Source organism: Tenrec ecaudatus, chromosome 3 (genome assembly GCF_050624435.1).
Source record: "Tenrec ecaudatus isolate mTenEca1 chromosome 3, mTenEca1.hap1, whole genome shotgun sequence".
Lineage (NCBI taxonomy): Eukaryota > Metazoa > Chordata > Mammalia > Afrosoricida > Tenrecidae > Tenrec > Tenrec ecaudatus.
Window position 1 is genome coordinate 206,640,287 of NC_134532.1, and position 19,663 is coordinate 206,659,949.

The window sequence follows — 19,663 nt, forward strand, 5'->3', positions numbered from 1 at the left end:
AGGTGGACTTCTTTGCCAGCACAGGTCAAATGTGCCGATTCTCCCCTGGTCTTCCTTACCCAGGTCCAACGTTCACATAGGCACGGGGCAAGGGAACCCCTGTGGCTTGAGTCAGTCCTCAGAAGTCACATCCTTGCTTTTCAACACTTGAGAGAGGTCTTGTGAAGCAGATTCGTCTGTTAACTTGTAAAATGTTAAAAGTATCAGCAGGAAACAGCTTTTCCTGTCCAGTGCTTTCAGTCCTTAAAAAATTTTGAAAAGGCAAAGATCCCTTTCAAGGGCCATTTGATCCGCTGGAGAACAAAAGTTTACCAGGAATGAGGAAAAGCTGTTCTCCAGCTCTGCACGAGTGCTATAGTCCTGGGAACCAGTTTTCCCTCTTTGGACCTGGTTTCTAATTTGGTATTTCAAATAAACCCCTTGTCCTCTCAAGCCACCGACGGAAGCAAAGCACCAGGTGAGTTGGATGCTGGCTCCAGCACCCTTTGCATGTGGCCAACGCTCTCCTTTCTCAGTTTCATCGTACAGTGTAGGGTTACAGGTGTAGACACTCTTACCTCACTGGGTGACAGTGTGGGTTTTATAACCGAACACAGGAAAACACTAAGTTGTGCCTGGAGGGTTCTGAGTCCTCATGAGCTATTTCAGGGCATTTCTGAGGCTGATGTGTTTGGGAGGCTGTGCCCTGTCCCCACCACTTACAGACGGAGTGAGGTCATCTCTGATGATCATTAATAAAGACCAGGCTCACTGGTTGGGAAGAGACAAGTGGCACTTCCCAAACCATGGCCCTTCTGCTACCCTTCAGGTCTGGAGGTGAATTCACCCCTCTGACAATAATCAGCCACAAGACCAAAAGGGCAGCGCTGACCAAGCAAAATGCAAAGGTTTAGGAGAGAAAGAGGAACGGAAACAAGAACTGCACAGACCAAGTGGGACAAGCGACGGCCCATGGAGAGCCTGCCACGGAGTTGAAATAAAATGTGTGCATACTGTGGAATGTGAAACAATAAAAAGATCATGCCGCCATTGCTGCACGCAGCCTAATGAAGCAGCTCCCATAACAGCAGAGGTAGCATGGGGAGAAGGGCAGGCAGCCAGGCCGACAACTTGGTTGATGATCACGCCCAGGGGCCGCCCCAGGGGCACGGGCATTGGGTCTATTGCTTCTGACCACGGCGAAGTCATCTCCGGCCTGTTTCTCGCCCTCCAATCACAGATCCACAAATTAAGCGTTGCCTCTCAATTTTATTTCATTTTTCAAAAGTCTTGCAAGCAAGCAATTAGCTTTATCTTTAGAAAGCTCTGCATTAAAAAAATGATCAAGCAGCTGATTTTTTTTCTCTCTCACATTTTAAAATACCTTTGTTTTTTAAAAAATGACCAGGTATTCATTTTATAACCATTTGGAAGGCGTCTCGGCTGTCTGGCATCAGACCGAGGCGGGAGCCAGGCGGGGTGGGCACTGACTACTCCGTGGCCGGTTCTTGGCTGAAGTGAAGCAAGAACTCCACCAGGGTCCGCGTGGGCCTCCCGGTCATGCCCTTCCTCAGGTACGGGACCTCGTCCTTGTTGGTCATCACGCCCGCTATGTCCAGATGAGCCCAACTGGGGTGAGTCACGAACTCCCTGAGGAAGGCTGCAGCGGTGCAGGCACCTGCAGACCTGCAACAGGAGGCCAGGGTCACCGCCAGCCCCAGGACACGGGCAATAACAAGTCCCCCCGGAGCAGCAGATGCCCGAGCGAGGCAGCGAACCTAGTGTGGCTTTCTGGATGCCGACTCTGGAGGGAAACCCCTGCCCGGGCAGTGAGTTCACATGCCTCCTGCCTCTCTTTCCCCGCCTTGTTTAGAAGGGACGCGGACCCCAGCTGGAGGAAGGGTGGGACCTGGGGAAGCTCCGTAAGTGGGGAGGATGCAGCCACCTGGGCTGCCGGCTCCGGGTCACACACCTGTATTTCCCGATGTTGTTCACATCAGCAAGCTGGCAGTCGACCACCTGTCTGGTGTAATGCTCAAAGAGAGGCATCCTCCAGACGCGGTCCCCGGTCTGGATGCTGGCCTGAGGAGAACAGGGGCGAAGGAGCGGGGTCACCGGGGGGCAGAGGGTTCTGGGTCACGCCCAGGCCGGGAGCACGGAGAAAAGAGCTCAGCCCGCTGCTCTCACAGCTTCAGGACTTCCGCGGGTTCATGGCGCTAAGGCCCGCCAGCCTCACAGGACGTCACGCCTTCCCGGAGTCCAGCTGAAGTACTGCTGACTCGGAGTCTCCCACGTCTGTCTGACAGCAACCCACCCGACCAAGGAAACGCATGCTGTCCAAATGGCAGGCATGTGTCTCTGCAGAAAGGCTGCCCGGCTCGCAGACTGGTGGCCTGGCTATGCTACTGAGGTCCAGGCTGGGACCCAGCGCCCGCAGGCTGTGTGACCTGTCACCTGGCCATCCTTCTCTGAGCTCCTACTGAGCACCCCAGCATGGTGGGGGGACCAAAGATACTCAGGCAGGCTTAGCAGATCTACATGGGCGGTAGTCATAGCAAATCATGCCCTTTTCCCTCAGGTGGGCCCGTCAGGAGCAAAGGGGGGCCTCGAGGGGCAGGGTGCAGCGCCCCCAGTCTGGGACGACGGGATTCAGTAATGCATCCACACACAGCACTTTGATTCCTGACAAAAGCTGCCTATGAAAACACTAGCCAATCCCTCGGTACACAATGTTGTGGGCGCCGGGACAGAGGACTGTGGGTGTGTGGGAGCTGGAGAAGGGGGCCCTGGTCCCCTGTACTCAGAGTGGAACTGCCCGTGTGGGTCTCCAGGGCTACGGAAAGAAGTAAAGCCACAGCTTTCTCCAGAGGGGCAGCTGGTGATGGCAAACTACCGACCTTGTGGTTAGCGGGCCAAGTGCCCTCTACTGTACCACCTGCGCTCCTTTCTGGGGCACAGCGGGCTTCCGTGACTGCTGGCTGAGTGAACACACGAATGACTGTCTACAAGCTGTCTAAGAGGCCCCGTGGGGTCACCCCCAGCCTGGAGCTCAGGGGAGGGGGCGGAGCCAGGCAGTGCCATGGAAACAGGCAGTGCCTAGGGGGAGCAGGAAGGGGAGACCATGTGCCTGCAGCCTGAGCGCCAGGGGCAGCAGAGGCACAGGCACCTGCCGGCAGGGGCTGAGGGTGAGAGGCAGACTCGCAAAAGAAACTCCATGTTTGTGAGCTGCTAAGTAACCGGCCGGTTCCCCCCTCCCATCTCAGAAAGCTGCCTGCTAGTTGACCTGCCCGTTCCCCCTCCCTTTATGGGAAAGTCCCTGCTGGTGATTAATTTTAGAATGTACTCCCATGTCCCCAGGTTCTGGACACTACGATTAGTTTGGACTGTTCTTCAATATGTTTGTTCTGATTCAATATCGTTCCCTTGGATGTTGTCACCCGAATGGTGTAGTTAATCTTGTTATGGTAACCAGGATGTTACAGTCAATTTTGGTCTTGTTTCATGTATGCTAAGAAATGTACCTTGTAATGTATGCTTGCTCTTCTTAAAGTTACCAGAATGTTATAATCAACGCTGTACCCTGTAATGCTCCCTAGCCCTACAGAATAACAACATGAATTTTGCTTTCTGCTTCTGTCCACACTTGCTTCAGTCTTAGACAAAGGACAAATGAGTTTTTTTCACCTTTAAATTATGGGCTGAAATGTGGACTCAGGACTGCAATCAAAGAATCGCTGTTAGATTTAGCAGTCCGGTTATAACCGAATACTCTTCTAAATTATCAAGACACTATAGTGGCTGTCATTCATTCGAATCCACAATAGGCGGGGGCCCTCAGTGAGGCTCAGGACAGACTGCTGCAGGGCCAGGAGGCTCGGGTGAGGGCCAGGCGGGAGGGGCTGGCCCCTGGAGCCCAGGTGTGGAAGGACAAGGGAGGGAGGCCAGTGCAGGTGGACAGGGGACCTGCAGGCTGTTCTCGCCTCAGCTAGGAGAGGTCACTGTGGCCTCCCCTCTGACACCCAGGAAGGAGGAGGGAAGGTGGCCTGGCACCCATCATTCAGCGGTGAACTGACAGCAAAAAAACTCACTCTAACTTGGGGAAGTAGACAAGTGCCCAGTCTAGGGCTGTAGTTACCGGGTCTCACCAAGTCCGACTCAGCCACCGACAGGATGGAGAACTGCCCCAAAGTTTCCTGAGCTGGAATTTTTACACAGATCGTCTTCCAGGGAGCTGGGGGGCAGAACCAGCAACCCTTTCCTCTTCTTATTTTAAGTAACGTTCAGAAGTCTGAAACCACCAGCAGCTGCACGGGAGCGAGACCGGCTTTCTACTTCTGTAAAGAGTATGGAACCCATGGGGTGGCACAGGGTCTCTGTGAGTGGGCATTGGCCTGATGGCAGTGGGTCTGGTTTAGTGTTTTCCACTTGACTGGAGGGGTGCTCGTTTCCCGTCTGACGAGTCATACACACTTGTTTCATGACAATGCCTTCCACACGCATGGCGGAGGGACCCTCTTCCCATGTCCTGCCCGTTTGCTGCCTCCCCACGCCCCCCAGCTGTCCTGAGCCTTGTCTTCTCCTTCGCCTGATAGCCGAGCGTGTACCTGGTGCCCCGCCAGGACTAGCATGTTGCGTCTCCCTCCGTCCTCCTACCTTGAACAGTCTGTCCCACAGCTGAGTATCGTTGGTGAAGACGCCTGTGGCGCCGGAACCCAGAGCAACATCCATGGCACCTGTAGGACACGCGAAGGCCGGCATTCAGTCTCTGTGGCAAGCCCTGCGCCTTCACAGGATGGACAGCGGGGCTCGCGTTCTCATGAGAACAGCTTGGTGCTGTCTGCCACCAGCAGGTCGATGCCAGGTGACGGGGCCACCAGTGAGAGTGTGTCTGTGTTGTGGGGGAAGGGGGGATAAGAGCTCCCAAGGCTCAAGGCTGTGACCTTTCCGAAGCAGAGCGCCAGCCAGCCCCATGCTCCCAGGGGCCTCTGGGTGGGTTTGAGCAGCCAACCTTTGAGCAAACCAGGAAACCCTTCTCTAGCAGACTTCTCTGTGTCTCCAGAAGGGACTCACCACCCTCATTTACTGAGGAAACAGGGCAAACGGGACGCCCAGGCCCCCTCGGGGATACCAGGGCACCGTTCGTGTTGTGGTTATCGCTACCCCGCTCAGGAAGTGTCAGGCACGGGCTTGGGTGGCCTTTCTCCTGTGTGTCTGCCTCCAGCCAGGATGGCGGCTGCCCCGTGAGGCCGCCTGGGCCGGCATGCTCTCTGGTACACTAGTTGCTACCTGCCGTGGACTCGGCCCCCAACTACAGCAGCCTCACCCCAGAACGCAGAGCAGCCAGACCCTGCGTCCCTCCCCCTGGCCCCCAGGGCTGGTGGCAGACTGCACCGCTGTGGTCCAGAGGGTTTTCAGTGGCAGGTGTTTTCAGCCTATGACCACCAGGCCTTTCTCCCTAGTCTGTGAGCTCTGCTAGCAGCACCTAAGACTGCGCCACGCCCCCACCCCACACACGTGTTATCTTCCCTCGGGAACACCCAGTGATGGACCCCAATGACCCCTTGGGCTTGTCTTCATGGCCATCGTGTGTTTGGGGATCTGTCTGACCTCTTCAGATCTGAAGCCAAAGGTCATCATACCTGAAAACACCCCCTCAATGTCACTGCTAGATGCACGCCCCCCTCTCCCACCCCCCGGCCCCAGAACAGAGGCGGGCTTCCTTGTCTTTTATTCTGAAAGCCCAGCCAGGAATGCTGGGAAGAGCAGCCTCAGACGGCGGCGCCCCGGGCCGCCACAGCAGGAAGGTGCGGTCTGACCTGTCAGGGTGGCGGCGTTGAGGATGAGCTTCGGGTTGAAGGTGTGGGCGTAGCAGAGCGCGTCAGCTAGCACGAGCCTCCCCTCAGCGTCAGTGTTGTCCACCTGCGGGGAGGACGGTGGGAAAGCGTCGGAACGTCAGGCCACGCCATGAACCGACACCCATGCCCGGCCGACGGCTTTTCTACACTAGAATCCTTCGGGAAGCCGATGGCGGGTCTTCTCCGCTCAGAGTCGAACCAGGAGTCTTCCCAAGCGCTGCACTGTTTGTGCCATGCGCCCCCAAAGACAAGGTTAGATTCAAAAGTGGAGGAGAGCACGCGTGATGCCTGCCGTCGGAGATCAAAAATGCCCTCGCGTTCCGTTCGCAGCAACAAGAAGGCATCCCGTTGGAAGGGGACTTCAATTTAGTCACCCCGTAATCAGCTGCTACCTGTAACACTCGCTGAATGCCCATGACTTCAACGGCTGGGAAAACAGAAAACGGCTCTCTAGCCAACAAGTCTAGGACTAAATTGGGGGAAGCAGGGAGGGGTGAGCTCCTGAAAATAAATAAGGTGGAGATGAAGGCTGCAGCTCAGGGCAGCCCTGGATCTCCACACAGGGGACACAGGACGTGCCCATCAGGGCCTGTCCTGACTTGCAGGTGACTCAGTTCTACTAACAGTGACTTCTGGGGGAGAGTGGAGTAGGAGGGGGGTGTTCAGAAAACTCATATAAAAATCCCAATGACTGCTAATTCAGTTTTTCCATGAACTTTTTGAAGCCCCCTCGTAGGTGCAGCATTCTGAAACACTGCCCAGTCCTTCGCCATCCAACCACGGTACCCTTCCTCAGGGACTGGTCTCTCCTGACAACGTGCTCAAGGCTCACTTCCAAGGCGGCACTTCCTGTTCCGGCAGCCCATGGGACCTGCAAGTGCTTTTTGTCAACATCCTACTTCAAAGGCACTGCAATCAAGGGCACCTTCAAGGTGCATTGGCAGGGCTGCTGTGGGACCCCTCAGGCCCTTGGCCGGACTGTCGAGAGCGATTCTGCCTCTCGGTGATGCTGCACGTCTTTCTGGAAGGAGAATGCCCAAACTTGTCTCCTTTGGGGCAGCTGGTGAATTTGAACTGCCAACACTTCAACTTTGGGGAGCCCTGTGGAATAAATACTAAATAGGGGGCGCTGCTGCCCATCTTCCGGTTACAGACCTGGATGGTCTTCCCGTTCTTGGCGCGAACGACGTCTCCAGGCTTGTTGGCTTTACCGCTGGGCATGTTCTCACAAAGCGGGGTCAGGCCTGCGGGGGAAGAGCACAGGAAGGAATGTGGGCCATGCTGACTCCGCACACCGCCTCCGCCCCCTCTTCCTGGGACGGGACTCCTGGAGCCACGCACAAGAAGCATGTCACACAGAGGCCACCAACCCAGTGTCACCTGTGACCATGTCAAGGACACAGCCACCACCACAGAGCAGGCGCAGGCTCCGTGTTGGAGACAGTGAAAGACACACAACAGCAAAATGCAACATAAGCCCAACTGGCACCCAGACTAACACACACACACACACACACACACACACACACACACACACTGGCACCCAGACTAACACACACACACACACACACACACACACACACACACACAGCTACCCAGTCGGTGGCACGGAACTCTGGTTTCTGTTTGCGGTGTGTAAGACACAGGGGGAAGCTAACGGTCAGGTCAGGGGGCCAAGCCCACCAGCTGCTCCTGGGCAGAAAACGGAGGCCGCCTGCTCCCAGTACAGATGGACAGTCTGGAAACAGATACCAGGTCACCCCGAACCAGAAACAGCTCGATGGCATCGAGTGTGTACAACGGACATTTTTTAGACGACTGGGGAGATTAGGGCAGGGTTCTTCTATCCTTCCTGAAAGGGTACAGGTCTCACATGCCGTCCTGGTCCGCAAGGGGTGTGTAAGGGATAGCATGCCATGTCTGAAACTTACTTTCAACGAGTTTTGGACAAAAGACAGTGAGGTTAAAAGTGAAAGGGTCTTTTCACAGGTCACTGAGCTGAGCTATGGTTCCTAATGGTTTGGCCAGATGCGAGCCCAATTGTTGTGTAACGTCAGCGACGAGACTGCCGCCCATTATGTACATCTCCTGCAACGGGTCACTCTGCTGGTTGGAAAGGGTGCCCTGCCTCCAGGTGACGACCAGCGAACCCTGCTCTCCATTCCTGCTGACCTGACGACAGGTCTTGGGTCAAAGGCCCATAGGACACTCCAGCCCGTCACCTACCTATGGATCCTGGACTTGCCCGACCTGGTGTTGCCCAGTCAATTTTGACTCACAGTGGCCCTGAAAGAACTGTCTCGCAGGCTTCACAAGGCTGTGCATCTTTTACAGTGGCAGACTGCGACGTCTTTCTCGAGCGGAGAGGTGGATTTTAACTGCTGACCTTTGGGCTAGCGATGGAGCACTTAACCACTGTGCCACCAGGGCTCCTTTGTGGACCTGCTGCCCCCACACTGCATGAGGGCAGGCCAGGCAAACCTGGACTCCAATTCCACCTTCCTCTGTAATGGAGGTGAGCTGGGTGAGGAGTCTTACCTCTCTGAGCAGCAGCCCCCACACCCCCCCACCCCAACATGGGACCCGCCCAGCCCTGCTCTTGATGATCCACAGTGCACAGGCACCCACTGGGTCCCAGGCACCTCTGTGCAAACCAGGCACATCTTGCTCCTGCCTGAGGGTGTGGGTCCAAGCACAAGCCCACACTCAATAGGCTGAAAACGGACAAACATCCAGTCACGGCCCACTGGTCACACACACAGGTGCCAGCTCAGAGAAGGTGTGGCACAGGTCAGGAGGACACTGCGGCTGGATCAGAAGGGACCTGAAGTCCCCTGCCTCGGCCCTTCTGGCTCGGACAGGACCATGGTTGGTCACTGCTCTCAGCAACCTGCGGCTATGGGCCCAACTCACCCACGGCGTTGATGGGCAGGTTGAGCTTGGCAGCGGTCACGATGGCTGAGCAAATGGTCGCGGCCCCTCCCATGTCGGCCCTCATCAGGTCCATGTTGGCTGCAGCCTTGATGGAGATGCCACCACTGGACAGACAGATGGACGGACGGACACACACACACACACACACACACACACACACACACACACGTTATTAAATGACAGCCCAAATCACTTCCCGACAAGAATATCTAAACTGAGGTCACCACACGGAGAGACCATCTAATTGGCCAAAAAAAAACCCACACCTATTTTCTGAATTTAGCAGCTGAAGCACCCCAATGCGCCCAAAGCTGCCACCCCGGCCTGTGAAGCACCCAACTCCAGAACGCAGGCAGGTTTCTTAGCTTTCTCTCTCTCCGGCACAAGCTGGACGCTGCGCCACGGCTAACACGACTAACCCTGTCGTTCTGGACGAACGACTCACACATCCCCCCTAGTGCTTGGTCACACAGCACCTCCCTTGGGTGTTTTTGTCAGAGCTAACAGGCTAAAAAAGAAAGAAAAAAATCGGCGGAGCATGCTCACAAAAATCCTCACCCCCAGTGGGGGGGTGAGCGATTGGCCGTGGGCTGGCGTGGGGTTGCATCCTTTTGTAAAACCGGGGGAGAGCAGAGCCTGCTGGCCTCCTCGCCCTCATCTCAGGCAGGAATTGCAAAAGATGGTTTTGTTTTTTATGAAGTTCAATAAGCAATTATCGTGCAGCTCAACCAGGGCATTCCGAAGTGTTTACCCAAGGTGAGCTGAGGCGGCAAGGTGACGCGGCCTTCAAGACAGTCCTCAGTTTGACTTCCAACTCTACGCCGAGCGGAGGGACCTTGACCAGGTTATCTCGACTCTGAGTCAGGGTTCCTGGACCTGTAGCACGCCGCCAACCCCCGTCTCATGAGAGTAGCGTAGAGCTAATGCACGTAAGGATGCCCAGTCGCGGCTCAGCCACACAGCCAGTGTTTTACACGTGGCAGCTTTAGTGGTGTGAAGTACAAGACACGGGCAGACGCCGTCCTTTTGAAGCCAACGCTGCACCTGGCCATCCAAACGCACCCAAAGGACCCACCACCAGACCACGCCCAGTGACCGAGGCGAAGTACCTGTCGAAGGTGATCCCCTTCCCCACGAACACCACTGGGGGTGCACTCGCATTGGGGTTGCCCTTGTAGTGAATCTCTAGGAAGACCGGAGGCTCGTCGGACCCTTTGGCCACACTGAGGAACGAGCCCATCTGCTGTTCTTCAATCCAAGACTTGTTTCTGTGGGGCGGGGGAAGGGAAAAAGGGTCAAGTGGTGGGTCAGCTTGCTTTCAAAGTAACTATGATAGGCGGTCCATCTGTGCGTATGGCAGTCCAACGCACACCCTTAAAACACAGACGCACAGTCAGCCCAGTGAAGGGGCACGCAGCACCCGCGAACAATGAAATCGGTCTTAGAGGAAGCAGTACAGTCAGGGTTCTAAGAATTGACAGTGGGGAGACTCTGGTCTCACAGACTTTGGCCATGTCAGGAGAGGCCAATCCCTGGAAAGGATATCCCGCTCAGTAAAGTCAAGGGGCAGAGGAAGGCCCTATCTATCTATCTATCTATCTATCTATCTATCTATCTATCTATCTATCTAATCATAAGTGTCTTGGTTTTCTCTAGAGAACCCTGCCTAACACAAAACCCTAGACCAAGTCTACTCTTTCCTCTAGGATCACTGAGTCAGAATCAGCTCAAAGGCCGTCCTATTTTTAAATACACACATATACACGCCTAATTTAGAAAACAGCACATAGCCAATGGATATCTAGTACTTCCTTTTCCCCTTAAGCTACTCCTAGATTCCCAGCTGGAACTCACAGCTGAGCATAGCAAGGTTCCTGGACCACAGGGTGGCTGCAGCTGCTCAAGCACAAGGAGAACACGCGTGGCCCCGGCACCTTGGTTCATCCTGTTGCTGCCAGGTGCCATCGATCTGGTTCAGACTCACAGAGATCCTCGGCACACAGAACGAAACCCCGCCCATTCCTGAACCTCCCCCACAGCTGTCTGTAAGCCTGAGCCCATGGTTGCTGCCACTGTGTCGATCCATCTCCTTGAGGGCCTGCCTTTTCTCCGCTGCCCCTCTGCCAAGCACGACCTCCTCATCCAGGGGCTGGTTCCTCCAGACGACATGGCCAAAGTATGTGAGACGACGCCCGGAGTGACTAAGTCAAGGGTACGGGGTCGGTCCCTTTTGGGGAAGATGTTCTCTGTGGCGAGGGCTGCACGGCTCCATGAACACAAGAAACCAGATGCACACACTCTTCCTGGGCGAGCGGCAGGGCGTGTGGACCTTCTCAGTGAACCCATAGCACGCACACGCACACACTACATAGCATGGGGTCACAGTCTTCTGCTAAAGGTCAGATAGGACAGAGGTGCCTGCCCCACGCTGCTGTGTGATGTGCAAGCCCCCTTACCTGATGTAGACCTCGGTGTTGCTGCAATCTTCGAGACTGCGCTCGATCGCCTGCGCAAAGATGGTAGGCGTCATCTCGTTGGCCGGCGTCTCCATCAGCTGACGGGCCAAGTTCTGCCCGGAGGCTAAGAGGTACCCTCTCTGCCAGGCCTCCTGGTCCCCACTGCAGGGAGAGCGCAGGGCCCTCAGACCGTGGTGCCAGGAGCTGGAAAACCCAAACTCCCAGCAAGCCAGGCGAGAGAGGGCAGGGTCGAGCATCCCGCGGTCGAAGGCTACCTGCTTCAGGATCAAGGGCCCTGAGGAGCTCTCAGAGTGATGGCAATGTCTCCCCAGGAAGGCCCACTGTCCTCCCTCACTGCACCCCGAATGCTGCGGACCCCTGGGCTGACGGGGAGGTGAGCAATGCTTTGGTGGGGCTGAAGGCCTCTGCCTGTCCAGGGTAGGCCTTCAAATTCCAGCCCACCCTCACGGGTAAGGCTCAGCCATTCGGGAGGGGGCCTCAACGAGCTTGGTCCTCTAGTGCCCAGCAGGGATTTCTGACGACAGGGAAGAGCTGGGTAAAACAGCAGCTGCCTACAAGGGTTTTCCACGTGCCATGCCGGCAAAAGGGAACGAGGCAGAGGAGGAGGTCGGTCCGTGACCAGGAAGTTCCCCAGGGAAGTCAGTGTGGAGGCTGGACTGTGTCGCGGGCTAGCTGGCTGCAGGGCCCTCCCAGAGAGCCACTGGCTCCCTAGAGTGACCACAACACCCACGCGGCTCAGAGTCCCAGACCAGGGAGTGGGTGAGTGGGCAGTGTCCCAGAGTGAGCAGAGCAGGGCTGGATGGGACAGATACAGGCGTGTGTGTCTCCCTGACTCGGCCACAAGGCTCAGGGCTGCCCACCTGCCTTCTAGCCGCACAGCACCGATGCCACGGGCAGAGCACAACTGGCTCGAGGGGCTTCCCGGGCAATCATCTTTGCAGCAGCACCCGGCCACACCGCTCTCTTCCCTCAGGAGCGCGTGTGGGTCCGAACCAGGGACCTTTCGGTTAGCAGCCCAACACTTAACCACCACACCAACGGGGCGCCTGGCACTCAGCAAAGTGACAGTAACTGCACCTTCTCGTGGCTGCCCTCAGGGTCTGCCGTCTAGGCCCCTCCACCCCGGGCGGGAGAGGACCAGGCTGCTTGAGACGATGGGAATTTCTAGGACGGAGATCATGCGGGGCCTAAGGACCCACAGGAACGAGGCGAAGGTTGGGAGCTGAACTTGGGGGCAGCTGGAAGACACCTGTACAGCCAGGACACGGGGGGAAGGGGGCGCAGAGACACGCCTCCTGACAGTCGGGCAGCTAAGTGCAGGCTGTGTCACGGGAACAGGGGCGTGTGCTGGGGCAGGCAGGGCTCACCTTCCGTGCAGCTGTGCAGAAACCTGCACCTTCTTCTTCCGCTTCAGGTCATCATACTCGTAGAGCCCAAGGAACGCTCCTTCGGCCGCAGCCTGAGCATCTCCACAGGGGTCCACCTCCACGGAGGAGATCTCCAGTTCCTGCACCTGCCTGCAGCCGGCTACCGGACGGTGGGGCGGGGAAGCCGGTCAGGACCACCAGTGCCCGGAGAAGCCAGAGGCAGGACCTGAGTTCAAATCCCAGGTCCCTCCGTGCACGTCCCCCAACATCTACTTCCCCAACTGCAGGTGGGGGTGGGGCAGGAATACAGCCCAAGGCGTGTCGGGAGGGTGGACGGGCAGGTTTCCCATGGGAGAGTCCACCCTTGGGGAGTGGCCGCTGTGACTGACAGCACTTTGAAGACACCCTGGGGACCTGCCCAGTCAGTCTGAGCTGGACAGGGTGCAGGTGACCAGGAAATGACAACGTGGACTTCTCCACAAGGACCGAGCAGAGTCCATTATTAACACAGCATTAATTCAGACCTGTCAGCCAGCCTCCCCAATAAAGACTGTGACATAATCCCTCGGGGTGAACTTTGAAAATAAATATAATGAGCATCTGTGATAGCCACCAGGCAAGAGATCAGTCAAAAGTACAGCTGCAGAAATGCTTTTAAAAACAGGTGCTGGCCAGCACCTCCCCATCAATGGCTTCTTCCGGCTGCTCGGCCTGAAGCAGCAGCATCTCCCCTGGAGCTAGGCGCACCTTTTCTAAGGAGCTATGAAGAGGCAGGTGGCCTGCACCTGGCTCCCCTCGTCTCAGACAGGTAGCTAGGCGCACTCCAGGGGAACTGATAGGCTGGCACGAGGGCAGCACTGCACCACGGCACACAGGGCGGAAGACCATGCCACAGGAGCGAGGGCTGGGGAAACCTCTGAAGAGGGTCTAGAACCGGGCTCAGTGAAGCTCCGTGTCTGCGTGCTGGCCACACATCCGAAGCAGGGCTCGCTGGTGGGCTCTGACGGGATGGGAACGGAGAGGAGACGGAGGGAGGGGTCGTCTAACCCAAGGGTCCTGAATGGTCTCCCCATTCAACGCAGCTAAGTCACCTGCGACGGCAGCTCTGATGTTCTCTTTGCCCTCGTGCCAGTTCTCCAGTTGGTCCACGCTGGCTCCCTGGGTGCCCAGGCCGACCACCACCACGCTGGGGAAGTCCTGCACCACAAACACATACATAGCCGGCCGCTGTCTTTCTGCGAAGCCCTCATTCCCAGAGAGAGGCCCACCGGCGGAGGGCGCTGTGAGTGGGGAGACGCACAGAGTCTCCCAGGCGCTGACCTTGAAAAACCTCAGGTTAAACCGACTGGGGGCTCTGTGGCTTTTCAGTCTCGTAAGGAGCCCTGGCAGCACTGTGGGTTAGGTGCCGGACTGCTAATCACAGGGGCCAGTGGTTCAAAATCCACCAGCTGCTTTGAGAGGAAAAACAGAGACTACCTGGCTCCCTTCAGGATTTGCCGTCTGGGAAGCCCTGCTGTGAGTTCGAGTCACGTCGATGGCAGTGGGGGTCTCAGGGAAAGCCTACACCCTGTGTGTCTGAAAGGCAGAGCCAGGGCAGTTCCCCCAACACGTCAACCAGGTAAAATGGAAACAGAGCCAAGAGTCTGGTGGGGGCTGAGTGAGGGGAGGGGGTTGGGAGGAGGGACGGAGGAAATCTGCTTCTCAGATCTTTGTGACACAGTCCGGCGTGGGAGGCAGTCTGTGACTCTGCCGGAAGTGCTCCGGTTTCCTAGAAATGCAGACTGGCTCATAGGGATACCGAAAGGAAAAGTGGCCAAGTTCATTCCAGTGCTGTAAACTTTCACTTTGGACTGAGGGTCTGTGAGAGGCAGGTGGTAGGCGGCAGCCTTCCCCCTCTTCACAGTCTGTGACCCTGCACATGCGTGAGCCCGGGAGCTGAGACCCCAACACAGAACTGCGAGGCCACAGTGCCCTGCATGTGCACCGGGGGTGGCGGACGGACAGTCACCATGTCATACCTGATGCAGACCGTGAAACATCCGGGTTTTGCCCACCTTCAGAGGGGGTCCGGATCTAAAACAAGAGAGAAGAAACTCTTTCGCTACTGATTTATTTTTAAACTTTTTATCTACAGAGCAGATCGTGTTTTACATGCAACCATCCCCACACATTCTGACATAACCCATCTGTTTCAATCCGTTCACCAGACCATTGTTTCTCCCCCTTCCTCCCTGGTTTCCATTCCACCTCCTTTCCTGGTCCCATGATAATGAGTTAGTTCAATCGACGGATGGCCCATGGGAGAGGCTGGTTGGAAGACTCTCTTCACTTGGGTAAATGGCTTATCCGTGCCTGGAACACCCTCACGGGACATTGCTAACCCTCTCGGTGGATTTTCCTCACGTACGTCCTTAGTGCTCTGGTGTGGCCCTCTTAAATCTAGCACAGAAACTCTGTGGGAGATTGCAGACACAGTTATTCTGGATTAATACCATGGAGCAGTGCCATGGACCGGAGAGGTGCTGCCCATACAGAGCTCCAGCGGAGCAGCTGAACAGCATGGGACAGACGCCCTCGGGTTAAAAGATAAACTGGTTCTTTAAAAAAGAAGGTAAGCCCGTGGCTGCCCGCTTAGAACCTGCCGTTCTGGAGGGAAGGAGATCACCTTAAAGAGCCTGCCTCAGGACTCACTATCAGTGTCAGAGGGGACCTGCACTCCACAGGGAAGCCATGGGCTGACTTTCGGACCGCCAGGTCTTTCTTCCGCGGCACTTCTGGATGGGATTGAACCTCCAAACTTCCCATTGGTGGCTAAGTACAGTGACAGGGGATGCCCACAACTCTCTGGCAGCCTTGAGCCTCGAAGGCCGGGGTTTGCCTGAGCGGTTGTTTGCGAGGCTCATGTACACATGGGAAGCTGGACTACTTCTGGACTGAGTGGGGACCAGGCTTGACTGTAGCTGGCCCGCTGGTGCGTGGAGGCTCAGGTGCCATTGGGTAGGCAGGCCGCTGCCTCCTCGGGTCAGGAGGTTTTGCCTGTCAGCAGGTTCGCATCTGGACTGACCTGCTAATTAATGGTGGCACCTGAGAAGGCTGGCAACTGAGAGGGGTGGCAAAGCCTGCCAGCCAATGACAGAAGTCATTATAAGGAGGGGGCGGCATGTGGGAAATTCTCATAGGTCACCCAGGTTCCAAATAATCTCCGACCCCAACTGCTCAGGGGGACCTTTCTGTTTCTGCCAACTGTGGCTGGCAGTTCACGAGGACCTGGAAGCCCAAGGTCTCTCCTGCGCTTCTAAACCCTGGCTCATCCGAGAGTTGTCAAAATCTGACGGCCCACATCGCCCCAGAAATTACAGAGTGAAAACCTGCCTTCCTCCCACCATCGCCCCAGGTGGTTAACTTGCACACCGAACTCTGTAAAACCCTCCCAGCTCCACAGAGGAGCCCTGGTGGCAGAGTGGGTGGTGCGGCCGGCTGCTAACTGGGAGGATAGCAATCTGAAACCACAAGCTACTCTGCGGGCAGAGACTAGGCTTTCTGCTCTCCTGAAGAGTTACGGTCTTGGAAACCAAAGGGGCAGCTCTATCCTGACCTACTGAGTGGCCCTGAGCTTGGTTTCTGGTCTGCGGCCACAGGCTGCCCTGGAAGGAGCAGTTTTCTGGGCTGTTGCTATGTTAAGGAGCCTGGGCTGGACCGGGGCTGGGAGGACTGCACTGGAGCTGGGAGGGGGATGGAGGAAATCTCTGCTTCTCAGATCTTTGTGACACCATCCCTCATGACAGTCTGTGACTTTGCTGGAAGTGAACCTGTTTCCCAGAAATGCAGACCTGCTCATACAGATACCAAAAGGAAAAGTAGCAAAGTTCAATCAAGTGCTCCAAACTTTCACTTTCTCCTTCACCAAGAAGCTCCTGGCCGGTGACTCCCTTGCATTCAAGCTCCTTACAACAGAGCAGAGTTTAACAATACACACATCAACCTGGGATAGGGGAGGAGTTCTCAGAGCTGGGCCTTTCGGGTGGAAGACTTACATGTTCAGAAGCTCTCGCAGCTTTCCGGACACGGACTTATTAAAGTTCTCTGCTGTGCTCGTAAATGGTGGCACCTCATCTTCTTTTCCTTTGGAATAGATTCCTAACACAAGGCCCTGAGGACAGCAGGACAGGATGGAGGTGATGAGGGAGATGTCCTTGGATGTCAAGGACAGAAGCACAGGGTCCCAAAGCAGCAGGTGCTGGGCAGCTGGCAACATTCAAGTGTCCCAAATGCTCCCACAGGGGGGCTGTCCCTGCCACCTGGCAGGGCCCTGTCCCCAGATTCCCACAGCCATCATGCTACATTCATACCCCAAATGAAGAGCAAAGAGTGTTTTGTTTCAGGAAAGAATTCCACTTGTACCCTAGAACCTTCAAAAGTCTCCTCAGAAATTCTCAGATCTCGTGCCAGGGAAGCCAATGGTTGTGTCGGTCTTTAATACATGGGCTGTCTTACTCACAGAAGCCCTGGTGATGCAGTGCTTATGTGTAGGGCTGCAATCCGTGTTGTCGGCAGTTGGAAACCACCAGCGGCTCTGAGGGAGACAGACTACTTTCTACTCCTGTAAACAGTTACAGTCTTGGAAACCCACAAGATGTCCTTATGAGCCAGCACTACCTCGATGGCAAGGAGTTTGGTTTGGGCTGGCTAACTCACAGGCTGTGTGTAAGAAAGAGAAACCGAAAGACAGACAGACACACACAGCGATGCACGCACCTCCACAGGGAGGGCCAGAAACAGTCTTCTGAGAGATGAGAGCTGACCCCGCCTTTCCTTTTGGCCCCCGAACACCTGAAGTATAACTCAGTGAACCTTTTACCAGCTGCCGTCAAGTTGATTCTGGTCTTACAGGACAGACCGGAACTGCCCTCATCTGAGTGACTGGTGGGTTTGAACTGCTGACCTTGTTGGCCACCTGGACGCCCACTCACTCTGCCTTCGGGCAACTCAGTGAGGCATAAAGAACCTGTCCTTACAGTGTCCCGGAGAGACTGGGACACTGACATTTAGTTTGTAGGGCACAGGGAGATAGGATCTGGATGCCTCCCCTGACAGGCCTTTGTCTTTGCACAAAAGCTCGCTGGTCCCTCAGTGCGACTAATGCGCCCCCCCCCGCCCCCCCCCTTCCTTGGAGTGGCTAGCATTTCCAGGGGAGAAAGCTGAGGCAGCCTGCTTCCTAGAGGGTTGCTGTGAGTCACAATCAGTTGGGTTGTTGTTGTTAACTTCCCTAAGACAGCCCATTCTCTATTCCGCTGCAACCAGCCGGGGGTCAGTGCTTGGCTGTAACCACGGTGGGTCCACCACAAACACTGCTGAACTGGTGTTTGCTTCCCTGGAGAAAGGGTGGGGTGGGGTTGAGCTCACACCCCGTCTAGAACATTCTTAGACAGACGTTTCTTAGGGGCCTTGAGGCGGGAGACTCCCAACACCTGTGCTGTTCATCCTTCCTTGGGGTTGGGGCGGGGCAGGCGCGGCTCTTTCCCACAGAGAAGGGGGTCTCCGTGCCAACGCCCCTGGCCCCCCAGACAACATCCATCAGTCTCTGCAAAGCCCTCGGTTAACCTGACGACCGTAAAGGAGATGTCACCTGGTCAGCCTGGGCATCGCACTGGCACCGGCCCCTCCCGGAAGACTTCGGGGACCAAGCCACAAAGTGACACGCGCGGGAGCGGCGCGCCCGGCACGGGGACGCCTTAGCCATCACCCTTCGGAGTCCGAGGAGAGGGCGTCCCGCGGGGAGCTGCGAGCTGGGAATCCTCGGGGGACCCCGCCGCCACCGCCGCACCCGGCCCCGGGCCCGGCACTCGGTTTTGAAACCGATTTTGCAACTTGGCGCAGAAGCCCAGACCGCGTGGCCTCGGGCAGCCGGAGCTCCGGCGCCCGCGGCACGGCTCCCCGCGCCGCCCGGAGCCAGCCGCCGCCTCCTACCTTCGTCATCTTGGCGGCGGAGAAACTCCTGGTCCAGTAACGCTTCCCGACCTGCCACCCGACGACTACTCGCCCCACAGCCGGAAGAGGCGGCAAGAAGAACATCTTCTCGGCTCGGCCCCTTGCGCCGCCCTCCGGCGAGCACGTGGCGCTGGGAGGGCGGGGCCGCGCCTCGGGGGCGGGGCGAGTGACGACAACGCGCCGGGGGCGGGGCCTCCGAGGTCCTGGTGCGCCCGCGCTTGGATCGAGTAGAGCAGACCCCCTCTGTAGGCGGGGCTTTAGCGGAGGACTGGGAGCGTGAAGTGGGTTGGCATGCGCTTGGGGGCGGGGCCAACACAGAGGGGCGGGGCTCTGGGGACCGGCGGTCCGCGCCTTCCCACCGACGGAGCGGCCTGGAGTTGGCAGCGCAGTTGTAATGGGGGCTCGGAGGGGTGCAGGCGTGCGTGTGCGCGTGCGCGCCCCGGCTGGGATGAGCTCACAAGGTTAGGGCGGGGCCTACGTTAGGACATTCCACTAGGAGCCCGGCCGAAGGCGGAGCGAGTCCCGCAGAGCGGGCGTGGGCGGGGCGGGGCGGGGCGGGCGGGACGCCCAGACCGCTGAGCGCTGGCCGAGCGTCTGGAGCCGGGGCTTGAGTCTCGGTGGCCGAGCGGGACTGGTCTTTGCCGCCGTGACTGCGTAGCGAACACACTTCCGCTGAGTTCTTTCCACTCCTGTTCTTTCGTGTGAACGTCCACCGGGGTCCAAAGGACAAACAACCCCACGGGACAGCCAGATCAATACTGGAACTTGGAACTGGGCGCATAGCGCTGAATGCCTTGGGATAGTTTGCTTTTCTTTCGTAGAATGGAAAATGCTTTGTAAACAAGGACAAATTGTAATGCACAAGGAAATACACGGTCGCAAAGCTCGCCGTGCGTGCTCCCATCTCCAGTAGATTGCTAGCGCGCCGACGCGCCGTACACTCTAGAAGCTCAGAATCACTCGCAACAGAAATCTTTGTATTCACGTGATAGCTCTTTCAAGTAGATCTTGCTGCAGTTTCCGCCGTGAAGCACGGTGTCCTGAAACCTGCCCACCTGTGTGT

The 19,663-nt window shown here is 56.8% G+C and overlaps 1 protein-coding gene across 1 annotated transcript; it reads right to left on the reverse strand.

Moving 5' to 3' along the window:
* Window positions 1-1,235: 1,235 nt before the first annotated feature.
* On the reverse strand, window positions 1,236-18,735 carry LAP3 (leucine aminopeptidase 3). The gene is made up of 13 exons (XM_075544500.1): window positions 18,580-18,735; window positions 16,647-16,762; window positions 14,631-14,685; window positions 13,704-13,809; window positions 12,613-12,772; window positions 11,225-11,386; window positions 9,878-10,036; window positions 8,748-8,872; window positions 6,990-7,078; window positions 5,796-5,898; window positions 4,633-4,712; window positions 1,952-2,061; window positions 1,236-1,665 (listed from the first exon to the last, which is right to left on the reverse strand). Exons 1-13 carry the CDS (start codon window positions 18,682-18,684, stop codon window positions 1,470-1,472), a joined length of 1,566 nt encoding a protein of 521 aa, XP_075400615.1. The 5' UTR covers window positions 18,685-18,735; the 3' UTR covers window positions 1,236-1,469.
* Window positions 18,736-19,663: the final 928 nt, after the last annotated feature.